The sequence below is a fragment of the Girardinichthys multiradiatus genome, chromosome 18, assembly GCF_021462225.1.
Source record: "Girardinichthys multiradiatus isolate DD_20200921_A chromosome 18, DD_fGirMul_XY1, whole genome shotgun sequence".
NCBI lineage: Eukaryota > Metazoa > Chordata > Actinopteri > Cyprinodontiformes > Goodeidae > Girardinichthys > Girardinichthys multiradiatus.
In genome coordinates, this window is record NC_061810.1 from 37,815,514 (window position 1) to 37,827,985 (window position 12,472).

Below are 12,472 nucleotides of genomic sequence, written 5' to 3' on the forward strand. Positions count from 1 at the left end.
AATAAGTCCCTCCATTAGGTGCTGACACGTTGACAGCATGCCTGTTGCTGCAGTAAAGCATAAGGAAGCCACACAGTCGAAGAGCAGATTAAGGACTCCTTCTACACACATCTGCCATGTCCACGGCAGTGTGTCAGGATAATGTGACATCATGCAAATCCGACCTTCAGTTGCAGCTACAAGCAGTGAAAATTTAACTAAAAGTGTTTTTATCAGAACTTAACCCATGTCTCAGGCTTAAATAATGATGTAGCTTTACTTTGATGCAGTTTTGCTTTAAAATATGGTAGATAAGGATTTGAGCTTTAGGATATAAGGAATATGAGCTTCCTTTTAAAAGGAAATTAAAGCTTTTTGGTGACAGAAAGAATAAAATATCTTATAAATCAGTTCACTAAAAAAAAGAAACACTCCTACTGTGCCTTGCAAAAGTTATTGTACTTCTTGGGCCACAGACTTCCATGTTATTTGCAGCCTCTAACAGGTTTTCTTTTACCACTGAACTGTATTTAACTCCATGTTCCCACCAACTCGTATCAGCTTTCCTGTTCCTACTAAAGCAGAGGAGCATCCCTGCAGCATGATGCTGCCACCCCCATATTGTGTTCAGGATGTGCAGAGTTAATTTTCCTCCACACATTTTGCGTTTTGCATGTAGGTCAAAAAGTGTAATTTCAGTCTTCTATGACTCGCAGACCTTTCACCACATGTTTGTCGTGTCTTCTCCACTGCTTATGGCAGATTTTTTAATTTGTTCAGCAGTGGCTTTCTTCTCGCCAATCTTCCATAACAGACGGATTTGTGAATTTCACAGCTACTAGTTGACCTATTAACAGATTATTCAACCTTAGCTGTGGATCTCTGAATCTCATCTTGAGTTGCCAAGGGCCTCTTGGCTGCTTCTCTGAATAACGCTCTCCTTACCTGGCTTGTCAGTTTATATTGAATATTTTGGTAGGTTTGCAGTTGTGCTCCTTCAATGTTCAGATGATGGGTTGAACATTGTTCTGTGAGATGTTCAAAGCTTGGGTCATTGCTTTATAATCTAATCTTGCTTTATACTTCTGCACATCTTCACCCCTGACGTGTATGCTGTGTTACTTTTCATGATTCTGTTTGTTCACTCATGCACTCTCGCAAACCTCTGAGGTGTTCACTCAGAATAGATTTCACCCAGGTAGATAATAAGGTTACTTCTCAAAGCATTTTGTTGCACCAGATTTTATCTTTGGGTATCAGAGTAACTGGATACAAATACAAAAGTTTTGGAAAGGCTTTTATATTCAGGGTGTACTCTGCCTCTTTCCTTCTAACCACTGGAGATAGGCACCAGCTGCATGGACCCTGCATGGATTAACCAGGTATGGAAAATGTAGGATAGATGTAGGATAGATTAATCTTTTTCAGCCCACTTCAGAAATATGCAATCATTTGTGTTGTAGAGTTCATGAATGCGATAGATGATCATGGTGAAAAAAAAGCACGAGTTATGAAAACGTTTACAAGGTACTGTATAAGCTGATTGTTATATGCCTCCATCAGTTTTATGTAGGATTAATTTTCCTACTTTTCCAGTTTGTTGTTTTAAGTCTTTTGCCTTGAATTGAGTCCGTTTAAACCCAGTGACTTCTTCACGAGTCCCCCAGAGATTTTGCTGCAAAAGGAAGTAATTTAATCCCCATAGTCTGTCTCAGAACTAAACTAGTGATTTCTTGCTACATTAAACAATGAAAACAACAAAAAATATCTATGTGGAGAAAATATCCTCTAGTGGCCAATGATAAAAAGAAAAGTAAAGAAGATATAAATATATAAAAATGAGAATCTGAAATGGCATTAAAATTTTCAAAATACTGCGCAGAGTTGGTTAAGTTCAGCAAAAGAACCACTATGATTTAAAGTACATCCATTTTTTTTAAATTAATTGTTCTAGAAAAAACATTTTACTGAGCTTTGTGCAGAGAAATTTGATAATGTTTGATAGAAGATTTACTTGCTTTAATTTTTTGTCCTTACCTGAATGAGTGTCATGAGAAGGAGGTGCTTGCATTAGAGAAAGAGCAACTTAATGAACTTTCTTCTTTCCTAACTATTTTCTGTGAGAACGCTCCTGAAACATGAAAAGAAGAAACCAATTAAACTATGTAAAATACTTTTTTTGTTTTTTTTTGCCAGTCCATATTATTCTGGATTGGCTGTCAGAACAGAACCATATTGAAAACTCTAATGTATATGCTGCATATCTTAACAGTTGCAGCTATTTGTATATTAATCTTTTTCCTGATTGTTTATGCATAGGAAGTGTTTTGCTTAAATAGCCAAAACATGATAAATTTTGAAGGTTTCATCATCAGTGTTTTCATCTGCATTGCCTCAGGGTCCAAAGGCAGCATAAACATTACCAAAAGAATAGATGCATGGCTGCACAGCAGCTTCTTGATAAAAAGCTCTCTGGAATAAACTTTGTTTACAGACGTGTTGTTTAAAAAGTGATTCTTTATTGTTTTCTTGCCTCATGGTGGAGGTGTCATTCTCTACCTCACCTGTGGAGAGTGATTTAACCACAATAAAAACATAAAATTGTTTCACCTTACTAAACCAAAAATAGAATTTTTTAGTGACATGTGAAAGTAATTTTTGTTTAAGTGTTTTAGCCTGAGCCCAAAGAGTGCTGCTAAGATATGTGGGTTCGTTGAGTTAACGCTTATATGGCCTGTGCTATACATAAAAAAACAAAATATATATTTTTTATTTAGATTTTTGTTGGCCTCGCCAGAAAACTGTTGTTATTGATAAAAATAGCCTGTCACTGTTCATTTGGTAGATACAGCACAGACTCTATTTAAAATTTACAATACTATCAGTTGCTTTTTGAAGAGCTTGTTATTTGTACCTCAAAAAGTGAAATGAAAAATGTCTTCCATGAAATCTTGTTTAAAATCTCTATTTATGGCAACCTATCAGCAGAGCTGTGCACCAACATGCTAATTTGAGCATGTTTGTGAGTAGAACTAACTTTTATAGAGAACTTTTAACTTTTTGATGCTGCTTTTTACATGACAAACTTGCACAGCTCTCCCATACAACAGCAAACAGTGCTCTCTTTGGGCGCAAACCAAAGTTACGTGAAAAAAACTTTAGTTCGCTTAACTGAAATTTATTGGGAATTTGGCCCAATTGAAAATACGTTTTTCTTATGAGGAAAAAGAACAAGGGAAAATCAAACATGCATAAATAAGGTGAGCATGGCCAAGTTGCAAATCGAATAATCTTTATGCTAACTGCTGCTTGACATCATGACTAGAGATCCACCAGTCAGAATTTTCTGGCCAATTCCCAATCTCTGTTTTTATTAAGTTTTGAGTTACCCATATTTAGCTGACTCTGATTTGATTTGTTTTCAAAAACATTGTTATAAGATATATTAGAACATAATTCAAAATATTTGTCTTGCCTTCCTGCCACAAACAGTCATAGTGAGAGAAAGCAGTTGCTGTAAATTAGGTTGAATAATTATTATACATTCAAAAGATGAAATGATTTCTGGAGTCAATGACCTTTAGCTTGATTTGTTTTTAATTAGCACAGTTAGTGCAGCTAGCTTTGCTAAAACATCAGTCAATCTGTATATTACCTAGAGATACTTACTTTAACTCTGAGATTTCCAAAATGCTGCATGTTCCTTGAGAGAATGAGTTAGAAACCTCAAGGGGATAAAACAGAGCAACTTTGCTTCAATACATTCAGCATCCCTTGTTATCTGGTGAAAGTCTTGCTCTTTCCACCTCTAGCCTAAATTATTAGCAGACATGTCCTGACAAGTTGTGAAAAATAGTTACCTTTTTATCAGCTCACCATCACATCTCTGTGCTTTCTTTGACTTCATGTTAAATATCTCACTGTTACTGAAAATAGCTTACATTGAGGGTTCTTCCTTCAGTTCCCGTGACCTGGTAGTGCTTACATTAATTAATGTGGTTCACCCAAAATAGGCCAATTTCAGTCACCACCCAATTTCTCTGTGTATCCCTTGTCCTTCTTTTGAATAGAATTTACAAATTTGTGAAAGTAAGTTTGTGTTATTTGTGTAAATTTAATTCGTACTGTGTAGGTCATGAACTATGATCATTAATTCAGTTTAATCTTTGTGAACTAGTTCTTGATAAGGGTGATTTTACAGAACACTACATATGAGTAAAACAGGATAAATCTATTGCGGTATATGACTAACATCACATTTGTTTACTGATATTAAAGCTGCTAAAGTGAATAAACAAAATTATAATCCCATCATTTTGAGCTTGATTAAAGTGTACGTGATGCAAATGATTCAGTTTTCTTGGTTCTTGTGCCAATATTTTTTATCTTTTGTGTAAATTCCTTATATTTTGGGTTCCGAATCATCATATTGTCATATTTTGATGATTTATCATTGGCAAATTTTATGCTTTTAGTTAGGAGGATTTTTTTTGGGCCAGTACTGTTTATTTGAGTCCAGCAGAAACTAATCTTAGTGAGAGCATTTTCCACTGGCCTTGCAGATGTGCAACTCTGAGTGTTTGTGCTCACATGCATCTTGCAGAGATACTGTCGAGCAGATGGATCCGGGCTGGAGGAGCTCCACATTCTGTGGGAATTGTGAGCCAATCATTCCAGCTGGATGTAGAAGGCAGTGGTCAGTGTAAATCCTTGGAGGATGTGATGACGTGGATAATGCAGTGATCTGACCCAAGCTCGAAACTGGCAGCTTTTTGAGAGCTTTCCTAAAATAACTCAGAAATAAATGTCATCAGGATGGCGGTGGTTTGTGGGGTGATGATCTGTTGTCTGTTAAAGGTTTTTTGTTTGTTTAGTTTCTCTTCAGTTGAGATTAAGGTGATTTCTCTCATTAATGATCTGAGAGGGGTGAGAGAGTAGAGTTAGATGAAAGCGGCTCAGAAAGTTAAGAAAGAAAGTACTCCATCCAGCTGGTTAAGAGCTAATGAAGGGTTTATCGATTAACACCAGACTAAACCGCTGTGGTGGGGAGGGATTTAATACATTTAATGCCATTTTTAATTCTTTACCTTTACAGTGCTTTTCTTGATTGTAGGATTTATTTAAATCAGCTTGTAGAGTAAAACCTAAAATCATATCAAATCTGAACATTTATAATATTATGACACTAAGGCAGTTTATAGCCAAGTCAAGCCAAGTTAATTTATAAAACACTTTCAAACAGCAGGCACTGACCAAAGTGCTAAAAACAAGTGTGACTAAAATAAATGATAGTATATTAGAACTTAAAACAAATAAAACGATTAAAAGTAGAAATGAAATCAAAGTAAAAACAACTACAGCATAAAAATAAAATTATATCAACAACTTATTAAGGTTGTTGATATTACTTATCAAACTCCAAAGAGAAGAGGTGGGTCTTAAGAGCAGACTTGTAAACTGGCTAGTGAAGAGGTGTTTTTCATTTACAGTGCCAAAGCATTCCATAGTTTGGGAGCTGCAATCCGGATCTGCCCAGAGCTTCCAGCATGTCCTTGGCACCTTCAGCAACAGCAGGTCAGCTGGTTTGAGTGACCGAGACGGGGAGTGCAGTAGGGAGGGGCAAGACCATTTAAAAACTTAAAACCAATTAAATGAGATTAAAAGTGAACTCTAAAATGGATCCTTCGACAAGATGCTTTTTATTTTGGTCAGTTGCCCCAGGTGAAAAAAGCTGGATTTTACTATTGCACTGATCTGCCCATCGAGTGTAAAATCACTACCTATTTTAAAACATACATAACATACATTTAACCCTTGCATACAGAAGTTCATTTTCTGTTTTGAGGGCACATAAACCTGAGTATTATCTGCAAAACAATGAAACGTAACCATATGCTCCATAAATGGAGTGAATAGGCAGGAGATACAGGGAAAATAGCAGAGGTCCAAGAATCAGGCCCTGCAAGACCCCACACAAAAACGGAACAGAGCAAGATCTGCCATCATTTAGTCCAACACAAACAGTTCTCTCAGCCAACGATCTGAACCACTCTAGTGCAGTACCCCAGATGCCTACACAGTGCTCTAAGTGAGATATCAGAATGTATGGTCAATTATATCGAAGGTAGCAGTTAAATATAGGAGAAATAGGATGCCTTGTTCCCTGAATCTGTAGCTAGGAGGTCATTTTCTACCACTTATTCCATAGTGGGTCACGGGGAAGCTGGTGCCTATCTCCAGCAGTCTATGGGCGAAAGGCAGGGTACACCCTGGACAGATCACCAGTCCATCGCAGGGCAACACACATACAACCATGCACACACTCATTCATACACCTAAGGGCAATTTAGATTGACCAATTAACCTAACAGGCATGTCTTTGAACTGTGGGAGGAAGCTGGAGTACCCGGTGAGAACCTACGCATGCAGAAAGACCCCCGGCCGGGAATCGAAACCAGGACCTTCTCGCTGCAAGGCAACAGTGCTACCAACTGCGCCACCGTGCAGCTAGGAGGATTTCATTAAAAACCCTAAACAATGCAGATTCTGTGCTATGAAGATATTAAAAGCTTGACTGAAAAACTTCAAGCACCTGATTTTCTTCCAGAAAGGCTTCCAATTGATTATAAACAAATTTCTCCAAAATCTTAGAGATAAAGGGAAGCTTTGAAATATGTCTAAAAAGTAGGATTGAGGCTATATTTTTAATCAGTGGTTGCACTGTTGCCTGTTTAAACATTTCATTAACCACATCTGAGGACAAACTGCTGTTAATAACAGTCAGAACAGATGGACCGAGAACAGAAATAACCTCTTTAAACATTTGAGGTAGAACAATATCAGCAGGGGAACTTGAGGGCTTCCGATGATCAACAACTCCATACAGTAATGATAACAAGTATTTTATTGATTGCAGGCCAACATCACTGACTTGAATTTGAAGCAGTTGATTAAGGGTAGTCAGTAAAGCTGAACAGAGTGGTGACGTGTGCTCTTGAAGGCTGACTGAAGACATGCCTCCACGTTCTGGATCAGGCCCAGTTAGAAGGGCATTGCAGTAGTAAAGGCGATAGATGAGAATTAAAGATAAGCGTTTAGGAGTTTCAGGAGAGATCCTTATTAAATTCCTAAAACACCTCAGTTGACTCTTTTTGAGGCAAAGGAGCAGCGGCTTTACACTAAGCTTTTCCCTAGATGATGATCTCATAGGCTGTACCTATGGAGAAGGCTAATTTCACCCAGTTGTATCTAGCATCTACTCTTTTCAATTATGATTCCTATCTCATGGCCAGGCCATGGGTAAAAGCAGATGAAGCGCTAAATAGATTGCTCTGCCTTTTGGCTCAGTTTTCTGTTTATCACGACAGACAGGCGCAGACGAAGCCCCAATCCATCTATCCATCTTGCAATCCATCCTACCATCACTCATGAACAAGACATCAAGATAATTGGACTTCTCTGCTTCAGGCACAGATTCACCTTTGACCTGGAGGGAGCATTCCACCTTTTTATAACAAAAAAACAACTAATAACTGTAATAACTTAATAATAACTGTATATTATTGTGTCACTTCATAACATTGTTATCAATAAAAAAAAATTACATTTTGTTAAAGCTAAATTACCAGGATGGTATCAGAAAAGCAGGTGTTCTAAATCTGAAGTAAGGCTCTTAATAAGTATTTCCTCATTGCTTTCCCTCCAGTGCCTCCTCAGATTACTGCAAAGCCCAGAGACCAGATTGCTGCCCAAGGGAGGAGCATAACCTTCCAATGTGGCACCACGGGAAACCCTCCACCAGCTATCTTCTGGCAGAAAGAGGGCAGCCAGGTAAGAGACTAGAAAAGAAGATATTTGTGAGTGTAAACTTTGAAGTTGTTTTATTACTTGTTATAGCTAGTTATTTGCACAGATTTACAAGCTCTTTATTGTTTGTCATATCAATAAACAAGGTTTCACACCTCCTTTTCAAAGGCGAGAATGACTCACCCTAACATGAGCAGGTTTTTTTTTTTTTGTTTATTTCATCTTGACACATTTTTTTCTGAGTTGCCCACACTCTTCAAAACACATTTTCAAGACTCAAATGCTGCATGGATTTTTACACATTCAGCTTACTGGCAGAGACAAGATGCTGGAAAATACAGCTTCTAATATAGTGGATATAAAAAGTCTGCAGCCCCCCCACCCCTTACTGTAATGCCAAGTTTTCCACTGTTAAAAAACCAAGATTAATCATTTTAGACCTTTTTTTAAAGATACTGTGACATAACCTGTATAACCAGGTGGTGAAAGTAGTTTGAAATTCTTGCAGGTACTCAGGGGCAGAGCTAGAGGTTGGGGGAGCTAGAGGCTGGGGAGGCACTGGGGGCATATATATTATTTATATATATATATATATATATATATATATATATATATATATATATATATATATATATATATATATATATATATATATATATATATATATATATATATATATATATAGTGTGTGTGTGTGTGTGTGTGTGTTACTCTCTGTATTGTTACTCTCATCTGTGGCCCCCTCAAGATCTCTCTCTTAGCAAAATCCAAACTCAAAATAATTAAAATGTAAATAGGCTGTCTGTATAAGGCAGAAATTAGAATAACTTGACAATGTAGAATATGTATATATATATATATATATTTCAATTGTTAAAAACTGCCATGTATAAAACAACGATAAACCATTTTCTGATGCATAACTTCATCTTCACTTTCCGTCTTTTCGAACGCACCGATCTCCTTAGCAACCGTTCTGTTTTGGAAGTAAGCGCGCATGCGCTCTTGTGTCATGTATGTGAAATCTCTGGTCATAAGCGGTGTTTTCGAGCTGTACTGTGTTGCTCTAATTCAGCAAAATAGCATCAACCACAACTAGTTACTCTCTCTTTGCTTTTAACTGGGGTATTTAGCAGCGAGCAGACAGACAGCTGGCCGTTCACAACAGCCTCGAGCAGAGAAGCAAAGCAAGAGCATTGAGGCCTCATCATAGCAGAACAGTTCAGAAACAATTTGGAATGTGGAGAAAATAACTATATTTATAAGCAGGTTAAGTCGTGTTTTAGAATGCCTATTGGTAGCGGATCTGATGTTCTTTGTGTGTTTGTGAATTTTTGCAACCATAACTGGTTCTGGATGACAGCTTCATAGCAGACAGCTGTTCTTCCCTCTTCCCGGTACTCCGTACCGGCTCACTTTCACCCCGTGTATAACTCAAATTAAACATACAAATGGAAATCTTTTAGGGGAGAAAATATTAAAAGAAAACGTAGCTTCTTAAGTTTGATTACCTTCCCATGAGTGTGGATGTGGCTGTGTTATAAGAATTAAATAAGAGTTAGCATATATCTACTATCATCTAAAGTTCATCTGATTATCCCTAAATATAGTTAATCTGTTCTTTCCCTGACATATCCTGAGTCGTATCTAACAGCAAAATGGTCAGCCATGGTCTGTGGAGAGCTTCCACGGCATGAAAAATACAAACAAATTTCCAAGGCATTAGAAATACCATGGAACACAGCGAAGACAGGTATCATCAAATTGAGAAAATTGGTACAACAGTGACTTTACCAAGAACAGTATGGCCCTCCAGAAATAATAAGAACACGAAGAAAAATGGTCATGGAGGCCACATGTAGTACATTTGGTGAACTCATTCTTCACATGCGTGGCCTATGGGGTAGGGTGGGCCAATAGGCAGATCTCAATATGTTCGGGGAGACCATCATTACTCCTACTCCCTGACCCTCAGCACTGGTGTACCACAAGGCTGTGTGCTAAGTTTGTTCCTCTTCTGCCTCTTCATTCACAATTGTCGACCTATGCATGGTTCAAAGATCATGATTAAGTTTGCTGATGACACTACAGTGATTGGCCTCATCAAGAACAACTATGAGTCAGTATACAGGGATGAGGTGGATTGCCTGTCTGTATGGTGCAACAAAGCCAACCTCAGAAGACCAAGGAGCTCATTGTGGATATCAGAACGAATTTACCCATCCACATCCACGGTGTCATAGTGGAGCATTTGTACAACTTCAAATTCCTTGGGACCCACATCACACATGACCTCATCAGAAGAGCAGTTAACATCAGGAACGACTCCTGACACCCAGCAGATAGACTGTTTGTCCTCCTGCCCTCTGGGAGACGCTGTAGAAGCCTCTGGACCTAAACAACTAGGTTCAGGAAGAGCTTTTTCCCCACTGCTGTCTCCCACATGTATTCGATCCCCTTATTCCCTACCCTCCTTCCCTACATGCACATATTGCTCCGCTGACTGTATATATGGTCACAGTACTGCACATTTCTATTCTTATTGCATATTTTATTGTACTGAATTTTTTCTGTATTCACATTTTTGCATCACTGTATATACCATATTGATTAAAGCTGTTGGGTATAGCTAGTACATATCTATAGTAATGGTAATTCTAATTTCATGCATTGCTCTGTGAAAATCTGCCTATATACATTTAGAACTGCTTAATCGCTTCTGGTTGGGTGCAATCTGCATTCTGTTGCCTTGTACTTGTGACATGTGCGACGACAATAAAGTTGAATCTAATCTAATCAAAATTTTGCAAAAACACTATTAATGTCTCTCTAAAGCATGTTGGACAACTAGTTATCATCTCATCTAATGAAATTATTCCAAAAGGCAGGTGTGGTGCAAAAACAGCACAGCGCAGTACCGAAGGAGCCGCACACCCCAACAGAAGCCCAGTGGTGGCAGCATCATGTTTTGGGCCTTTTTTCATCTGTTAGAACATGGTCTTTAGTCAAGGTGGAGGAAATTAACGTTCCCAAATACCAGTCAGTTTTGGTCCAAAACCTCAGGCTACTGCAAGAAAGCTAAAGACTAAGAGAACCTTCATCTTTACAGCATAACAACGACCCCGTGGGTAGGAATATGATCCGGATGTAGTTGGAAGAATAAAGTAGGTGAATGAAGGAGGGCTTAGCAGGTTTCTCCTTCAAGGCAAACTCTGCTCTCCTTCCACATTATCCCAACTATAAATACAGCACTGCTCAATTAACAGCTTCCTGTACTAACTCAAAGAGAGAAGGTATTTTTGTCAACACACATGTTTATGAATATATGTGACTGCCTATGCTAATGGCAGTGCTTGGCTATTTGTTTTGTCTCTATTTGGAGGATTATCTGTAACCTTATAACTTCGGTCCATCTATTGAGATCTAAGCCTCTTAGAGGAATGAAATGGTTGGCTGAATGGACTAATGCATCCCTTCCCCCTCATTCACATCCATGCCAGTTACAGAAAAACATGATGGCACAACTATAAACATCTGGTACTTGAATGATCAACAAACAACACCTTGCATGCTGCTTTGGATTAATTTCAATTTAATTAGATTTATTTAATAGGGTTTACATGAAGATGTATGTAGATGTTTCGTATTCTGCAAAACAGAAAGAAAGAGTGGATTGGGAGTTTCAAGCCATATCTAAAACTTAATTTTTAAACTAGCCAGGCTTAGTGAAGGCCAAAGGAAACAAAAATACAGTGATTCTTGAATGTATTTCACCATGGTCAAGTTCCTACTGCTGCACCTAGCACCAACACTGCATACACAACAAAACACAGATGCCCTTCCCTGATAAAGCCCATTCTCTCACAACTTATCAGAAACAATAAACTAAAACTGTATTGATCTGTTAGATGTTAGATATTTAAAATGGAATCTCTCTTTTCTACACAGGACACGTTTGGTTAAAAAGCTGTGTTTTCAAAACAAATCTGTGACCAGTGTAGAAAATGCAGCTCAGGTTTTACTACTGCATGAACTGCTGTTTTTATGCTTGGCTCAATCTAACGCGCTCCCACTGCAAAAAAAAAATAAAAATGGAGAAGGTATTTTTTTGTGTGTGTTTTCAGAATCCGAATCTTAAAAAAATGTAATGTGTATCACTCTAAACAAAATAATGTCCTAATAATGGCCTTCAGAAGTCACCTAATTAAAGAACCTCATTAGTAAAAAGGCCGGCCCGGCCCGGGAGTGAGAGCATTATTATGCAAATCAGCCAAGAGGCTCATGGTAACTCTGCAGGAGCTGCAGAGAACCACATCTCAGATGGGGGAATCTGTCAACAGAATAGCTATAGGTTTGCACTCCACAAATCTGGCCCTTAAGGAAGAGAGAGCAAGAGGAAAGCCGTAAGAAGTAATATTTGCAGTTTGCCACAGGGTGTGTATAGACACAGAAACATGTGGAAGAAGGTGCTCTGGTCAGATTAGTTGAAAATTTAAACGATTGTTTTACATTCTTACATTCAAAACATTATGTCTGACAGAAAACTAAGATTGCACATGAACACACCAGTCCCAACATGAAACAGTGGTAGCTTCATGCTGTGGTGGTATTTTCGTAAACAGGTTGGGAGAAGCTAATCAGAGTCAAGATAAAGACAGGGCAATCCTGGAAGAAACCCAGTTAGAGG

At 38.1% G+C, this 12,472-nt stretch overlaps 1 protein-coding gene across 4 annotated transcripts in view; it reads left to right on the forward strand.

Annotated features, from left to right (window-relative positions):
* zgc:77784 (uncharacterized protein LOC402947 homolog) overlaps window positions 1-12,472 on the forward strand; it is a 120,237-nt gene that overhangs the window by 58,413 nt on the left and 49,352 nt on the right. For all 4 annotated transcript variants that reach the window (XM_047392080.1, XM_047392082.1, XM_047392083.1 and 1 more), the window contains exon 7: window positions 7,685-7,809. In XM_047392080.1, coding sequence (XP_047248036.1) covers window positions 7,685-7,809 — 125 coding nt within the window. The remainder of the gene's footprint in view (window positions 1-7,684; window positions 7,810-12,472) is intronic.